This window comes from Somniosus microcephalus, chromosome 11 (assembly GCF_052327205.1).
Source record: "Somniosus microcephalus isolate GS21.2 chromosome 11, FLI_Smic_1.0, whole genome shotgun sequence".
Lineage (NCBI taxonomy): Eukaryota > Metazoa > Chordata > Chondrichthyes > Squaliformes > Somniosidae > Somniosus > Somniosus microcephalus.
Genome location: NC_140997.1, coordinates 20,210,219 through 20,227,422, shown reverse-complemented (window position 1 = coordinate 20,227,422; position 17,204 = coordinate 20,210,219). Strand labels below are relative to the sequence as shown.

At 44.6% G+C, this 17,204-nt stretch overlaps 1 protein-coding gene across 2 annotated transcripts in view; it reads right to left on the bottom strand.

The window, feature by feature from the left end:
* The window catches only part of sdk1a (sidekick cell adhesion molecule 1a), an 897,759-nt gene that overhangs the window by 137,513 nt on the left and 743,042 nt on the right, over nucleotides 1–17,204 (bottom strand). For both annotated transcript variants that reach the window (XM_086000285.1, XM_086000286.1), the window contains 3 exons: nucleotides 16,847–16,997; nucleotides 13,326–13,563; nucleotides 8,459–8,574 (listed from right to left, as the gene is read on the bottom strand). In XM_086000285.1, the coding sequence (XP_085856411.1) occupies nucleotides 8,459–8,574; nucleotides 13,326–13,563; nucleotides 16,847–16,997 (505 nt within the window). The remainder of the gene's footprint in view (nucleotides 1–8,458; nucleotides 8,575–13,325; nucleotides 13,564–16,846; nucleotides 16,998–17,204) is intronic.

The window sequence follows — 17,204 nt, the reverse complement described above, 5'->3', positions numbered from 1 at the left end:
TATCGGCTGCTCCGAGCCATCAGGGAATCTATGCGATAATACCGCTCCTACGCCGTAAGGGGATGCATCGCACGCCAGTCTGATTGGCAGTGATGGGTTGTAATGAGCCAACACTTCCTTGGACGTGATCAAGCCTTTGCATTTATGGAAGGCACGTTTACAGTCTTCGCTCCATTTCCAAATTACTCCCGTTTGTAGCAGTGCATTAAGAGGGTGCAGAACAGTTGACAAGTTCGGTAAAAATTTATGATAGTAATTTATCAATCCCAGGAACGACATTAATTGTGAGACATTTTCAGGTGCTGGGGCTTTTATGACCGCTTCAATTTTTTCAGGTGACTTATGCAACCCTTCTTCGTTAATTATATGGCCACAATATATTTGTTTCTGGAAAAATTCGCACTTGGGGCGATTTGCTCGTAGGCCCCGTTCTCTCAGCCTAGTGAGCACCTGCTCCAGATTGGCAAGGTGCTCGTTGTCGTTTTCTCCTGTTACAAGGATGTCGTCTAGGTAGCATTGAGTCCCTCCGCGGAATCCCTTGCAGGACTTGCTCCATAGCTCTTTGCCAGATAGCTGGAGCTGATGCTACTCCGAAAACCAGTCGATTGTACTGGTACAGGCCTTTGTGTGTGTTTATCATGAGATACTTTTTAGAGGCCTCCTCAACCTCCATCTGTAGATATGCCTGTGCCAAGTCAATTTTGGTGAAACGTTTCCCTCCGGATAGTGAGGCGAAAATATCTTCTATCCTCGGAAGAGGATACTGTACCGTGTGAAGGACCGGGTTTACAGTCACCTTGAAGTCCCCACAGATGCAAATTTTCTCTGTTCTTCAGATTTATCATTATTCAACGTTTTCTTCATGACCGGGACGATGGGTGTTGCCCACTCACTCCAATCTACCTTGGATAACACGCCTGCCTTTTCCAAATTCTCCAGCTCTGCCTCGACTGCTGGACGAATTGCGTATAGCACCGGCCTTGCCTTAAAAAACTTGGGAATTGCCGCATCTTCCACTTTTATTGAGGCGGTGACGCCTTTCAAGGTTCCTAGTTCCTGTTGAAACACTTCTTTGGCGTTGGCCAAGATGTCTTTTAATCGTTCAGGTATGCCGTCATCATCATTTTTTTTCTTACTGGTCACCGTCAGTGCCTGAATGGAGTGCCAGTCTAAACGTATCTTCCTGATCCATTCACGTCCCAACAGCGGTGGACCACCATCTTGCAGAACGTATAAATACAACTTCTGTATTTCCTTGCCGTTGTATACAACAGGCACCCTTATTTTCCCTCTGGGGTATACTTTCTGCCCCGTATATGTCTTCAAGATAATGGATGTGTCTTTCAAAGGTATATGCGGAAATAGCCGCTCGTAATCCCGTCGACTTATGACGGTCAGAGCTGATCCTGTATCTAGCTCCATTTTAACTGGGGACCCCGCTATCGTGAGGGTAACCCAAATGGTCTGGTAATCTTCTTTGGCAATTACATTATGTAATTTGAGACAGCTTAGTCTCTTGTTTCCGGAGTCGCTATCGCTCTTCTGGTCTTCGGAGCTACTGTCCGTCATCATTTGTACCTTTCTGTACTTTTCCTTATTGATTTTTTTTCTGTCAGTAGATTTTTTGTTTCCAGATCGGCATACACGTGCAATGTGTCCCATCTTTCCGCATTGCCTGCATGCTTTGTCCTTGAACCAGCAGTCCCTCTGGTCATGGGTGGATCTGCCGCAGCGATAACATCTCTCAAAACCCCGTGTCATTTCATGGGTGCCGAAGTCCTGTGGCTTTTGCTGTATCTCTGCAGCTCCTCTTGCTACTGCTTCGTATGATACAGCCATACTGAAAGCCTTGTCCAGTGTCAAATCTTTCTCAGAAAGTAGCCTTTTCTGTGTTCCTTCACTTAGGAGACCGCAGACGAATTTGTCTCGTAGAGAATCTGCCAGTCCTGCCCCGAATTGGCAGTGCTTTGACAGATTTCTTAATTCGGTGAGGTAATCAGCGTTACTTTCATTCTTGTGCTGATTCCTCCTGAAGAATTTGAATCGTTCCGCTATCAGCAGCGGTGTTGGGTTTAAGTGCTCCTGTAGGGTATCAACAATCTCCTTAAAATTCTTGTCCATCGGTTTGGCTGGAGTGATTAAGTTTCGTAACAGCCCGTATGTCCTTGCGCCCATCAGATTTAGAAGTACCGATGCCTTTTTCTCATCCTCTACTTCAGTCGCTGTGCAATATACCTCCACTCTTTCCACATATGTGGTCCAATCCTCTATATTACTATCGAAAGCAGTAATATTGCCAGTCTTAGGCATCCTGAAAATCAAAAATGGCGCCTCCCGCGCTTTCCTTTCTTCCCTGCCGAGAAATAATGGCGCCTCCCGCGCTTTCCCGCCGCTGACAACGCTGTTCTCCGCGGTTTTTATTTACACAGATATTTTTAATAGTTGGAGACTCGTTCCCGCCGGACTCTCTGGGACTTTTCCCTCCCTCTGCTTGGTCCGAACACCGACCTGCTTTGCAGCGCCGGCCGTCTCCCGAGTGCTCCACCCTCCGCCTCTGTTTGCCTCCGCCTTCCGACTCGCTGCTCGGCCCCGCTGCAGAGCCACCCGATCGAGCCCCAGCCCGCCACCCAGGAAGGATTAGTGCAGTACCTGCCACCAGCCCGGCTAGCTGGTGAAACCACAGTTTTTTTTTTAGTTTTTTTTCTTCGACCTTCGTCTGAGGAATCAATCTCCTTGAGGTGCTGCCGAATTGCAGGTAAGTCCATTTCCAATTCGTCGCCACTGTTGTATCCGTGTGTTAATGGAGACACGAAATGCAGGAGTTGGTTTAACAGGTGTTTACTGAACAAAGTCTGGAGGTGAACTAAAAGATACAAGACGCTATACAGGCTTATATACCCGAGTGGTCACTACCGGTATTACAGTACACAGGGGCTCTTAAAGGTACATACACTACAAACTTCCTTTTTTAACAAAACAATGGGAGAATGCCTGTTTTTGTCTGAATGAACCCATTAAGGAAATCTCAGAAATTGCGCATTTCAAAGTCATCTATTCTTCTGATTCAGTGAATGGATACTTTTCATTAAGAGAGGACTTTCACTGATGGGGCAAGTAGTGGAAACTTTACCCTACAGTCACCAACATTTGGGTGTCCCCCACTATCAACTACTTGGGGGGTCACTGAACAAAGGTTTAACTGGACTAGCCATGTTAACACTGTAGCTACATGAACAGGGCAGCAGCTAGGAACTCAGTGATGAGTGGCTCACTTTCTGGCCCCTCCAAGCCCCTCCATTGTCTTACAAAGCTCAAGTCAGGACTGTGATAAAACAATCACCACTTGTCTGGATGGATGCAGCCGCAGCAACACTCAAGAGGCTGGACAACATCCAGGAGAGAGAAACTCGTTTGATCACACTCCTGCCATGGACTCGATGCCCACCACCTTCATTACCGGCGTTCTGTGGCTGCAGTATGTATGATCTACAGATTGCAATGCAGAAACTCACCAAGGTTACTTCGATAGCACCTCCCACCTACCCCCCGCCACCCACCCCCATGACCCCTACCACTATGAAGGACAACAGCAGCAATGACATGCCAGCACCTCCAAGTCCCCTCCAAGTCCCCTCCAAGTCACACACAAGCTTCACTTGGACATATATTGCCGTTCCTCCATGAGCGGTAGGTCAACCACCCCCAACTCAGGGTAACTAGGGAAACGCAATAAATACAGCCATGGCAGAATCATCCGCATCCCGAGAACAAATAAAAATAAATTAATTAATTAAATTAAACCACTACTAAAAATTATGTGTTTATAAAACCATACATGACGATTATAAATAGAATAGGCTATGAAAGGCAGTGAAATATGATTTTAATTACCACTCACGAGACAGCCCATAACTCAGTTACAGAAACAAAATAATTTAATCATTCTCTGCAGCATATCCTCTATTTAGCCACCTAGATTGTTTTTAACTCTTTGGGGGAGAAATTCGGTGGAGCCGCAAACGGGGTGCCTAGCTCGTCTGGGCGTCGGAATTACCGCTACGATCGGAGCAGTTGCGCCCGCCGGAAATTCATCTTGAACGCCCCAAGAGGGACTCGGGGCGCTGCTCGAGGCGCCCCGCGTCCCTCTTAGGGCGCTGAAACTGAATATCGCAGCGCAAAGTGCCGCAGCGTGGGCCTCCCTGCCCTTAAGGGGGAGGGGCCTGCACCAGCACGATGAGCGATTGCGAGTGCCGGCAAAAGAGCCCGGCACCGAGGAGAAGTGCTGGGCTCTCGGGACACAGCCGGCACTGCCCGGGGGGGGGGGGGGGGGGGGGAGGGAATCAGGAGGCCGGGGACGGAGGTGCTAGCAGGCGGCCACCGAAAAAAATGGCCGCCCCGCACCTCCACCTTTATTTGCGCCACTGCCGCCACAGGTCGGCCCCGTGAACCGGGCGCGATTTGCGACCAGCGTTACAGAGGCGGGCGCTAACAAATATCGTGATCGGGGCGGTAGCGGGGCACTGTGCACACCGATGACGTCATCGGTGGCGGAGCAGCGCAACAGGCTAATGCCGCCATTAGCGCCCCGCTAAATATTGCGGGAGGCGTGGCCAGTGGCGCTAAAGCCACTGAGTGCCCTCTTTAGGCGCTAACTGGTGGCGCAGCCCACCGAATTTCTAGGCCTTTGAGTCATATGGTAATGAAGGTTTTTTTCATTTCTTAAGCGATATGATGCTGTCTTCAGAAAAAAATAGCTGGATTACTAATCCACATTTTAATTCCCTGCAAAGCACAAGATAATGCAGAGGTTAAAATATTTGTGGCTCAAATCTTTGTGTAGCTAAAGGCTTGAAACAAATTAAACTGCACAAATTTGACCAGAACCCTCCATTTTTTTCCACATCAGAATTTATAAGTTATTGTTTATTTTTTTTTAATTTGTTCATGGAATGTGGGTGTCGCTGGCAAGGCCAGCATTTATTGCCCATCCCTAGTTGCCCTTGAGAAGGTGGTGGTGAGCCGCCTTCTTGAACCGCTGCAGTCTGTGTGGTGAAGATACTTCCACAGTGCTGTTAGGGAGGGAGTTCCAGGATTTTTAGCCAGCGATGATAAAGAAATGGCCATTTATATCCAAGTCAGGATGGTGTGTGACTTGGAGGGGAACTTGGAGGTGGTGGTGTTCCAATGCGTCTGCTGCCCTTGTCCTTCCACGTGGAAGAGGTCGCGGATTTGGGAGTGCTGCGGAAGAAGCCGTGGCAAGTTGCTGCAGTGTATCTTATAGATGGTACACATGGTATGCTGGTGGTGGAGGGAGTGAATGTTTAAGGTGGCAGATGGGGTGCCAATCAAGTGGGCTGCTTTGTCTTGGCTGGTGTCGAGCTTCTTGAGTGTTGTTGGAGCTGCACTCATCCAGGCAAGTGGAGAGTATTCCATCACACTCCTGACTTGTGCCTTGTAGATGGTGGAAAGGCTATGGGGAGTCAGGAGGTGAGACACTTGCTGCAGAATACCCAGCCCCTGACCTGTTCTTGTTGTCACAGTATTTATGTGGCTGGTCCAGTTAAGTTTCTGGTCAATGGTGACCCCCCCAGGATGTTGATGGTGGGGGATTCGGCACTGGTAATGTCGTTCAATGTCAAGGGGCAGTGCTTAGATGCTCGCTTTTTGGAGCTAGTCATTGCCTGGCACTTGTGTGGCGCGAATGTTACCTGTCACTTATCAGCCCAAGCCTGAATGTGGTCCAGGTCTTGCTGCAAGTGGGCATGGACTGCTTCATTATCTGAGGAGTTGTGAATGGCACTGAACACTGTGCAGTCATCAGCGAACATCTGACCTTATGATGGAGGGAAGGTCATTCATGAAGCAGCTGAAGATAGTTGGGCCTAGGACACTGCCCTGAGGAACTCCTGCAGCGATGCCTTGGGGCTGTGATGATTGACTTCCAACCACCACAACCATCTTCCTTTGTGCAAGGTATGACTCCAGCAAGTGGAGAGTTTTTCCCCGATTCCCAGTGACTTCAGTTTTACTTGGGCTCCTTCATGCCACACTCGGTCAAATGCTGCCTTGATGTCAAGGGCAGTCACTCTCACCTCACCTCTGGAATTCAGCTCTTTTGTCCATGTTTGGACCAAGGCTGTAATGAGGTCTGGAGTGAAGTGGTCCTGGCGGAACCCAAACTGGGCATCAGTGAGCAGGTTATTGGTGAGTAAGTGCTGCTTTATAGCACTGTCGACGACACCTTCAATCACTTTGCTGATGATTGAGAGTAGACTGATGGGGCAGTAATTGTCTGGATTGAATTTGTCCTGCTTTTTGTGGACAGGACATACCTGGGCAGTTTTCCACATTGTCAGATAGATGCCAGTGTTATTGCTGTACTGGAACAGCTTAGCTAGAGGCGCGGCTAGTTCTGGAGCACAAGTCTTCAGCATGACAGCCGGGATGTTGTTGGGGCCCACAGCCTTTGCTGTATCCAGTGCGCTCAGCCGTTTCTTAATATCACGTGGAGTTAATCAAATTGGCTGAAGGCTGGCTTCTGTGGTGGTGGGGACCTCAGGAGGAGGCTGATATAGATCATCTACTCGGCACTTCTGGCTGAAGATGGTTGCAAACGCTTGTCTTTTGCACTCATGTGCTGGGCTCCACCATCATTGAGGATGGGGATATTCATGGAGCCACCTCTTCCAGTTAGTTGTTTAATGGTTCACCACCATTCATGACTGGATGTGGCAGGACTGCAGAGCTTTGATCTGATCCGTTGATTGTGGGATCGCTTAGCCCTGTCTATAGCATGCTGCTTACGCTTTTTAGCATGCATGTAGTCCTGTGTTGCAGCTTCCCCAGGTTGGCACCGCATTTTTAGGTATGCCTGGTGCTGCTCTTGGCATGCTCTTCTACACTCCTTATTGAACCAGGGTTGGTCCCCTGCCTTGATAGTAACGGTAGAGTGAGGGATATGCCAGGCCATGAGGTTACAGATTGTGGTGGAATATAATTCTGCTGCTGCTGATGGCCCACAGCGCCTCATGGATGCCCAGTTTTGAGACTAGATTTGTTCTGAATCTATCCCATTTAGCATGGTGGTAGTGCCACACTACTCAATGGTGGGTGCCCTCAGTGTGAAGATGGGACTTCGTCTCCACAATGACTGTGCGGTGGTTACTGCTACCAATGCTGTCATGGACAGATGCATCTGCGACAGGTAGATTGGTGAGGATGTGGTCAAGTAGGTTTAATCGACTAATTAGTAATTCGGGTCTTTTTGAAGTGCACATGTTAGCAGGTGGATCAAGGAGCAGTATTGACAGTGATTTCCCCTGCCTGGTGTTGAAGCCTCCTGACAGATAACAGCAAAGGGCTAACTTGAGGGACAGAGTTAAGAAAATAGGGAAAGTTACATCAAAAAAGTTAATAGTACAAATGTCTCATCTTAAGCTAGCCTGATTGGCTTGGAGACTAATAAGTGCTTAGCAAGTACAGTAGTATGTTATTGGATTCAATCTAGTGTCCAGCTGCATTTACACAGCCACAAAGTACAGTATGTAGCATTTGCATATCAACCAGATGTTTTTACCTGGTTCATTTACATAATGGACATTTCATGAGCTCACAGATGAAAAGCACCTCATCCACTGACACACAAAGAGCAAACAAGGTAACCAGAGTTCAGCAGTGGAGCATATGGCTGTTTATGTGTGAAGTTGGGTTGAGTCTTAGATTAAGGGCTGAGGGAGATTTAATGTAAAAAAAATGCTGGATTCATCGTAACATGCATACTAACTACATGACTCCATGTCACTTCGGGGATGGATTAGGTTTTATTTACGCAGCAGCAGAGTTAAAACCTAATGAGCTGAGCTCCATAGGTACACAGTACGGACGGCAACATAACAACACTGCATTAATCCACTGTCATTCCACAATCTGCACACTAGCGGCATTTTAGGAACATAGGAACAGGAGCAGGCATTTCAGCTCCTCGAGCCTGTTCAGCCATTCTATTAGACCATGGCTGATCTGTACCTCAACTCCATTTACCTGCCCTTGAGCCATATCCTGTGACACCCTTACCTAACAAAAATCTACCGAACTCAGTCTTGAAAATTTAAATTGACTCAGCATCCACATTTCTTTAAATGTTGATTTAGAAGTTACTCTCTGCCCATGTTTGATGATGCTTTTATAATAATGCTGGGAGAGTGCCCTGAATTAGAGAATTATAATCTATGCTTGCTGTCTTTTCTTCATCAGGATACTGCAGGTCCCTTTGTGGTCAAATAGGATGTTTCCTTCTTGGTTTTCTTTTTGCCTTTTCCAGGAGATTATATGGCTGCTGGTGGGTGGGGTGCATTGGCGTTTGTGTTTCCTAGTAGCAACACGGATGAATGGGAGACTCGATGGACCAGCTGGTCCGTCTTTTTCATATGTACATCTTTAAGGTAATGGTACCCAGTACCTTGTATCCCAGGATAAGTCCATTTTGATCACATTCTGGGACTGGTCCCCACATGACCAGGATCTGTGTGGAACTCACAGCCTCCGCTGTAACATTTCCTGGAGTGGCTGATGGAACTGAAAGTAAAGAGCAAGGAAAGAAATATAATTGTAACAGTTAAAGTCATAGGAACCAATCACTTGACAATATGCTGAAAAATATTCTAAACTGCAGTCTGCAATTGTCACAGCTGGATAAAATGCATGGAACTGTTGAAAATATACATTCTACCATCACATGAAACATAGGGCTGGATTTTGAGGCCTCCCACCTGGTGGAAATGGGACTGCAGCACCTGAAAATGGCGTGGAAGAATGTACCGTCCCGTTCCCACTGTGGCGGTCTCCCTCTTGCTGGAGCCCTCTGAATAGGCGCCCGCCTGAAGATGACGCCCAGCTGATTTAAATAAGGATCCTATGAAGTCAACAGGACCCAGGCGCTATTTTAGGACTGAACTGGGCGCTGTGCACACTCTGCCCAGTATCAGCTGGTGGCTGGACTGAAGAGGAGCCGGCAGGTAAGTTTCACTCTATTGTTGTGGTTCCCCTGGGCTCCACAAAATCAGCCTGGGCCTGGGACACTTTGGCACTCCTCCCTCCGATATCTGAGTCCCCGCACCTTATTCCAATCTGGAGGCTGGCTGGGCTGGAGTTGGCGGGGTGCACTGGGGCGCTCGATTTCAGCCTGCAGCCCGCTGGCCTGATGCTAATGGGGCTTGGCCTTGAAAATGGACTGGGCCTCCCGCTGTCCAAAGGCCACCCGGGGTGGGGGGTGCGCGAAATCTACCCTGTTGAATCAACAATGAAACTCTGTGTAAAGTAGTAACCATCTAAATAAGTGATAAGTTACTGTTTGAGGTAATATTTTAGTTTCCACACTGATTAAATGCTGAAGTGGAAGCGTTTAAATGCGGAAGCAATTTATTTCCTTTTATACTTGGGTAATTGGATATTACTATCATGTTTTTTCTAGTACAAATTGGTGTGACAAATGGAAAAATGGCTTATATATACATTATTTTTTAATTGAGGTAATGTGTTTTCATCGTTTTATAGTGCTTATAATGTCAGTGGGTGTTGTCGTGGAGTTTTAAAAAAATAATTAAAAATGAAAGTATTTTAAAATTGGCTTTTCTGAGATTGTGTTTATAAAAAGTATCAAATGTTGCTTAGTGCTAGCTTTGGCTTTGCTTCTTATTAGTACATTTTCAATAGTACCATTTTTACCTCAGATGCTCTTATCTGGTCAGTTGAGGCAATTTAGACACTGACACTACAATGTACAACTTGGAGTCTACTCAGATTATTAGCTAACCTGTGGTAACACCATTTCATGAACGTGCTACAATTAGTTTAGGATTATAGCCCAAGGTTGTTACTGATTAACTACAAGATAGCACAGAATCACACTGTAATTCCCCACATGAAGAATTACTGATCTCTGCTGAGCTGTCCAGGAGAGTTGCAGAGTTAAAGTAAGGAGATAATCCATTGCATTATCGTACATCAGAGACCAGGTAAAAAGGCATTGTCAAACACTTGGCAACAATTCAACTGGCCACCATCTCAATTAAATAATGGTACCTTCATGATAACTCATTGCTGAGTTAATTATCTCAGGCGGGTGCTACAAATTGGCTTCAGTGCTCTGGGATAGGAGAAAATCAACCAGGGCTCCCAACCTCTAGAAAACGAACAGCTAATCCTAGTTGTGCTAACAAGGTACTTTAATTCTTCCACTGACCTCCATCTTATGTCCTATTTTGTGCTGTACTGCCCAGACCTCAAAACTACTACAGCAGGTACAGCACCCTGCTTCAAAAAAATGTCAAGAGCAAGCTAACAGGCTACATAATGCTGTGCAGTCAGTTAACTTCAGCAAAATATACTCTTCTGCACTGTGTTCTTAGTTCTTCCTTCTTTTGTGCCTCCCTTTCATCAGTCATCCTAATTCTTTTTTAATTTTATTTAATCATGGCGGCACTTTTTTCCCACAAACTTTGGTACAGGTGAAACCACTGCATGAGGTTTATATGCAAGCTTCACCAAATTAAGGAGCATCCACAGAAACTCTGGCATTTGGAGTCACAAACCATCAAAGTAAGCAACGATAATATTAAAGAAAGAACTTCCATTTATATTACGTAGTGCCTTTCATGACCTCAGTACGTTCCGAAGCATTTCACAACCAACAAAATACTTTTGAAGTGTAGTCACTGTTGCAATGTAGGGAAACACAGCAGCCAATTTCCACACAGCAAGGTCCCACACACAGCAATGAGAAAACTGACCAGATAGCTGTTTTAGTGGTGTTGGTTAAGAGCTAAATGATAGCCAGGACACCCCTGCTCTTCTTCGAATGGGATCTTTTATGGCCATCTGAGAGGGCAGACAGGGTCTCAGTTTAACGTGTCATTCAAAAAACGCACATTTGACAATGCAGCACTTCCTCAGTACTACGCTGAAGTGTCAGTCTAGATTATGTGCTCAAGTCTATGGAGTGGGGCATGAACCCTCATCCTTTTGACTCAGGCAAAATGTTACCAACTGAGCCAAGACTGACACCTATTCTGAGACTGAAAGCACTCTGGAATAAGAACCAACTCTGGAACAAGAAAAGGCCATTTAGCACATCAAGCTCACTGCATCCAGAGTCTATGTATGATTATTCTGTCATGTATTCTGTCCACTGCCCTTACAATCATTATCAAAATGTAAAAGTAGAAAATGGCATTTGATATTTAAAAAAGTGAACTTATATAGACGTCTCAATCAATATTTTACTGCTAATTCTAATTTTGGTTGGTACGTAGTCAGAAACAGGTAATAATAACTTTTTAAAAAATTGTTTTTTTCCAATTCCTTCTTCCCCTCCTGAAGGTGCCGACTCTTGTTAGTGTATGGTTTCACAGATGTTGGCAGCCCTTCAGTACTTAGTAGCCATTCTTCTTGTGCGGAGTTGGCTAATGCTTGTAAGTGGGCTGTTTGTTCATGCAAGACATCTTATCCAAGCCTGATCCTATCCTTGCTCAATGTCCACACACATGTACTTTCTAGCAGGTGCCATGGGTAGCAATCAGCAGTGAGAACCTGGTTTATTTATTGCCCCTCCCTCCTCCGAGGGTGCTGAGCTCACTTTTAGTATCCTTAGAAACCCGCTCTGGGGGAAATGGTGAGCATAAACCAAAGTTCTCCCCCTCTAACTTTGTTATTGACATTTCCAATATTACAGAATGTTTTACCTACTACAGTTTGTGCATTTAAGTGTGTCTAAATTGGACTTTAAACTCAAGTTTATTGTTTTATTTTTGCTCAAGTCACGCTCTACTTAACACCAACAATTTTATTGACAAACAGAAGATGTTCAATTTGTAACTGTCCTTGCATTATAAGGATTCTGCTGCCATGCTCCATTCTTTGATCAGCATAGACTGAGCTGGTTGTTCTGCAGCTACCATTAAGTCTGGCTGACAGTAAGTCTGCCTCAGGGCTTGTTCTGAAAATTGTGATTTTCCCTTGAGGTTCAGCATATTGTTGCTATGCATTGCTCCATCCAATTTTGGCCCAGCTCAAAATATGTAAAACTCACTCAAAAAGGGCATGCAAATACAAAAGCCAGGCAAGACTGTGACTCAGACCTTCTACTAGCTAAATCCAGTGCTGCACAGCTACCTATTGATTTGAATTTATTTTACATTTTAAAATGCATGTTTAGGATGATACACAATATGCAACAATGAACTGTATATTCATAAAATCACTATTAATATTCTTACAGAACTCGAGTCTGTGGTTCGGTGGGACTCTACCTGCTATACCGCGATGTTAAGAGAAATTAAATAAAGCTATGATTCTCCTTTTTCAGGGTTTTAGAAAGTACGTTGGACAATCGAATTAGAAAAAGAACAGTTCTAAAACAACTGTGATAACATTTTTTTTAAAACACCTTTCATGTTTTCTGTGCATTTCTGATGCTTTTGAATATTTGGTTTGAAGTCTGAGTAGTGATGACACCATTGGGGGAGCTGGCTTGGAGGAGTTACACAGCTCACTGAGCCCAGCAGTACAAGGAATCTGAATTAGCATACACAGTTGAAATGACAAAGCTGCTGAAACACCGTAGGTGAACAACTTTATCTCCACTTACACCAGATTGTCAGCCTGAATAATTCCTATAAGCTGGGCCTTATAAGCACCAATGCACTAAACAAAAATATCAAAGGAAAGGCACAGAAAAACACAAAATTATGTTTAATGTGGATTGGAAATTTTGTAGGCTAATTGTAAAAAAAGACAATGATGAGCCAACATAGCATATCACTTTCATCTCCTGGACCTGAGTCCATATGTAAGTCTCTCCGACAGCTGTAAGCATCCAAAATGAAAAGACTTTGAGCAGATTCAACCCAGTGTCTCAAAGACAGCCCACAGCAAAAAAACTACTCAGAAGGCAGAGATGAGCAAAATTACTCAAACAAGCCATAAGGATGGCTGCCGTGGGAAATGGATAAAAAAAATCATACTGGTGCAGTAGAAGGTGCTGCTCTAAGGCTGCAGTTAAGGGCCACTGTTGGGCCAGAAAGAGAAAATTTAACGTTGCATCTGCCTGTGCTATACCTGACTGAGTGCGATTGATGCTCACAAAAGTGGGAAAGTATTCCACTTCCCAGCACTGACATTCCTCATCTAAATATGCACAAAAGTTTGCCAAAAGGTATAAATTTTACAAAAGAGGTAATAATGCCAATAGGCTTTGCCTGAAGATGACAGTTCCACTCTTGTTTCCCCTCCCCATCATAACTTCCTAATTCTGTTTTTCGCAACAGTACCTGATTCTCTTGTACGCCCTCGGACTTGGTTGCTCCAAGGTCCTGAACCAATGGCATTAAAAGCCTGGATCTGGAACACATAGTCAGTCCATTCCTCCAGGTCCTCGATGGTGATCTCCCGCTCCAGACGATCATTAACAATCCAAGTTACCGGCGTGCCCTGACCATCCAGTCTCCAGTATTTAATTCTATATCCAACCGATTCAGGGTTACCATTATACTCGGACTCTGGAACAGGCTGTGAACAAATAGGTTTTAAACAGATTAAGAATCAAAAGATACATGCCGATTAACATACAATTGTGCTTCTGAGCCAAGGCTGGTACATTACATGTTTTTTCTGCAATTAACTAGTAAATTGTTTCATTTAAAAAAAGATATTTTGTTGCTAATCCCCGTGAAGAGAATACTCAATGAAACTTGAGATTGAAGAGATAATGGGGCAGATTGTCCTGTTCCTGGATTGCAAGGATGTAGCAAACGCTGGAAAATTATGGCAAATTGAGCAGGCCCCTTTCCAAGTGTTTTTTTTTCTCCCAGCCTGATTTTCCTCTACTCACTGTGTCCGGGAGATCACTACACTTTGGAGAAGGAACAAGAAAAACTGCCCTAAAAAAAATGTTATAACTAAAATGCCTTCATTAGGAGAGAAACTTTTCCCCGGCAACAACTACAGGTTGGTAAGTTTTAACATTTTTTTTTTAGCTAGTTCTATTATATTGCCCCGTGCAACTTCTCTTAGCTTTCAAAAAAACATCAGGATGAAACAAATGCAATCTCCTACTGTTTCAAAATTTGTTAAAAGACCCAAGAAACAGAATACTATAGATTTAGAAGTGTCAAAAATTGATTTGTGTCAAAGGCAGACCACAATGCATTAATCTGTTAAAATAATAAAATGTTTCCATATTGAACCTTGGGAAATGGTTTAGAAATGTGATTAGTACAGCTTGAGAGAGCAAATCCATTCAACCCAGAAAACACACTGAGGAACTTCCTGACCTTGTGTTTTGAACAGAGGCTTCTGTAAAATTGGTATAGAGAACCTGTACTGAACATATTCTGAGTAACTGCAAGTTACAGATGAAAAGCTTGCTGCAAACTATAAAGGTAAGGAAATTCTGGTGCGGTATAGTGAAAGATACAGGTCTTTGTCTATTGACTGTACAGTAATCAAGATTTAAAACAAATCTCAACACGCTTTCTAGGGAGCAAGATACAAATGGCTTTAGGGCTTTTACTAACAGTTTCTGAAGAAATTTAGGAATTCTACAGAGGGTGGGATATTCTTCCTTTATCCTAACACCAGATGATAAACCTTTGCCATGTGTTGTGACCGTCTTGTGAGGACTAAGTTTGCTCGAGGCCTTAGTGCTGTTGAAATACTTGAGTGGACGCCCTTGGCTAATCACCAGCCAGGCAATCAGCTGAAAGCTGATTGGAGCTTCATGCCAAAACTGAAGTGTTTCAATGAGGAGTCTGGAGCAACTATAATCAGCATTGCTTCATTTTTTTCCTTGGCTTTACCATAATTCTGGGAATCAGAGGGAAAGGATCAATAATTTCCCTAGCCAAGAGTAAAAATAAGCTGCTGCAGCAAATAACTCAGCTGTCATTTGTCACTTGTGACAAAAAGGTCCATTTCTTGGTAAACTTCATTTTTGGAATATTAACAATGGTAACCTCCTGTTGCACAATCCACTCAGCAAATATCGTACAGGTCTGTCACAGTGTTCAGAACTACTAGATAATTGATAGTTAGGAACATTGTGGCCTTTCAACCAGCAGCTGCTTTCCTCAGTACCTTTACAAAGAACCCAGGATCTTGACACTCCCTGGTTATTAAGTGTTATTACCATTGTACATTGCCCATCAATGACTGATTGACTGTCGATAGAAAATGTTGTGAAACTTAACAAACTATCCTATACTCACAAGCTCATGCAAGATAATTTATGGATAAAGAAGACCATACGTCTTACTTTAGTTCATCTTTCCAGAAAGATCCTAAAGTTCCATCATCACACCAACCAATTCTTAAATGAATCCAGTTTTTCACCTTTACACTCTACATGGAAATCCATTCCATGGATTGATCACTATTTGTGTGAAGAACTTCCTGATTTCAGCCCTAAATCTGCTTGTACTAGTTTGAACCTATGTCTAGTTGCCCTGCTTGGCATTGGTCAAATATGTTTAGCATAGAGTCTAAGGGCTGGATTTTCTCAATGGAGATGTGCTGGAAGCGGGACTTCTGGTTTCCGCGTTTCAGTCCGCCATCGGCGACGTCTGACCAACCCACGCTATTTTCCCTTGATTAGCCTTGCCTGCGGGCTTACCGACCAATTAAGGGAAAGCTGGTGACAGATGACGTCAGCGTATGACGATTCATCTGTCGAAAATTTTTTGACAGATGAATTGTCAGCATTTGACAGCTTTGAGAAGCTGCCAAACACTGACAATCTCTGTTCTAAGGTGAGCCCTTGCACACAGGCTCACCAAGACCTCTCTCCTCAGCAGAAAGCAGATGGCTGCTGCATCTGAGAATGCAGCAGCCATTCTGTCATCTCTGCCGTTGAGATGAGGCACCTCCGATCCTCAAAGGTTGAAGCCTGCACAAAGAAGCAAAGATAAGGAAACTTTTTCCAACACTTTACACTCACCTCTCATACTTAGCTGTCCACACTTGCACCCATCACTCACCTCTACAGCTGACATTTCGACCCCTACCGCAGACCCACTGCTCGCCTCGCTGACCCTGGCGAGGTTCACAGCCGTCGGGAAGCCCACAACTACAGGCGTAAAATGGGGAAAAGCCTCAAAACTGCCCGTTAACAGGTAGTTAATTGGCTCTAATCCCCTTCCGGCCTCGAGGAGATGGGTCCCTGCATGACTCGAGGACCCACCTCCCGGGAAGATGGCACGGAGGCGGGCTGGGAGTGGGGTCAGTACCCGCTCCCAGTTTCTGCCATTTTCCCAGCAGTCCCGCCTCCATACCCGCCTCCCCAGGGCTGGGAAAATTCCCCCAAGACTCAGGTCTCTTTCAATTTCATCCTTAGCTATTCCAACACCATTCTTGAGTATGTGTGTCACCCATTTGTCCTTCTTACTTGTAGTACTTTACACTTGTCTGCATTAAATTCTATTTGCCATTATTCTTCTCACTTACATAATCAGTTCAACTCATTTTGTAACTTCTGAGCTGCTTCCTCTGTTTAAACTTCTCCTAGTTTGGTGTCATCTCCAAATTTGATCAATTTGCACTCAGTTTCGGAATCCAAGTAATTGGTGTAAATTAGACATTGCAGTGGTTCTAACTGTTTTCTGGGGCATCCCACGTAGTACTTCCGCCCACTTCAGCAGAACTCCTCTACTAAGAACCCTCCAGACTGTTGTGGCTTGTTCAGATTATGTGACTTTTGTCATTTTGACTGATATGGAAAGCATCTTTCTTGCTCCATTTTGTAATTCTGCATTTTATTAATTTCTTCCCATTGTGTTTACACAGTATCTTCACTTACCACCCAGCGAACCCATAGGCTGGTCTCACTTGCTGTTCGCACTGTGACGCTAGCAGGTGCTACATCTGGTGGAGCCTGCAGAGTTTGAATTACACGGGATGGCCAACTTGCAGGGCTGGAGCCCACGATGTTCATCTGCTTTATTCGAAACCTAATGACAAAATAATGATGTACATTTCACACAAGAATTGAGTTCATTGTTCAGAGCAATATCAAATATAGATCTTTACAATACTAGCAGCAGTAGAAATGCAATTTTCTCATTAGCCAGGTAGTCAGGCATATTACATTTACTTATTAAAGTTGATAGCCCATTCAACATGTTTGAAATCAGAGCAAAAATTCACATAAGCAACAT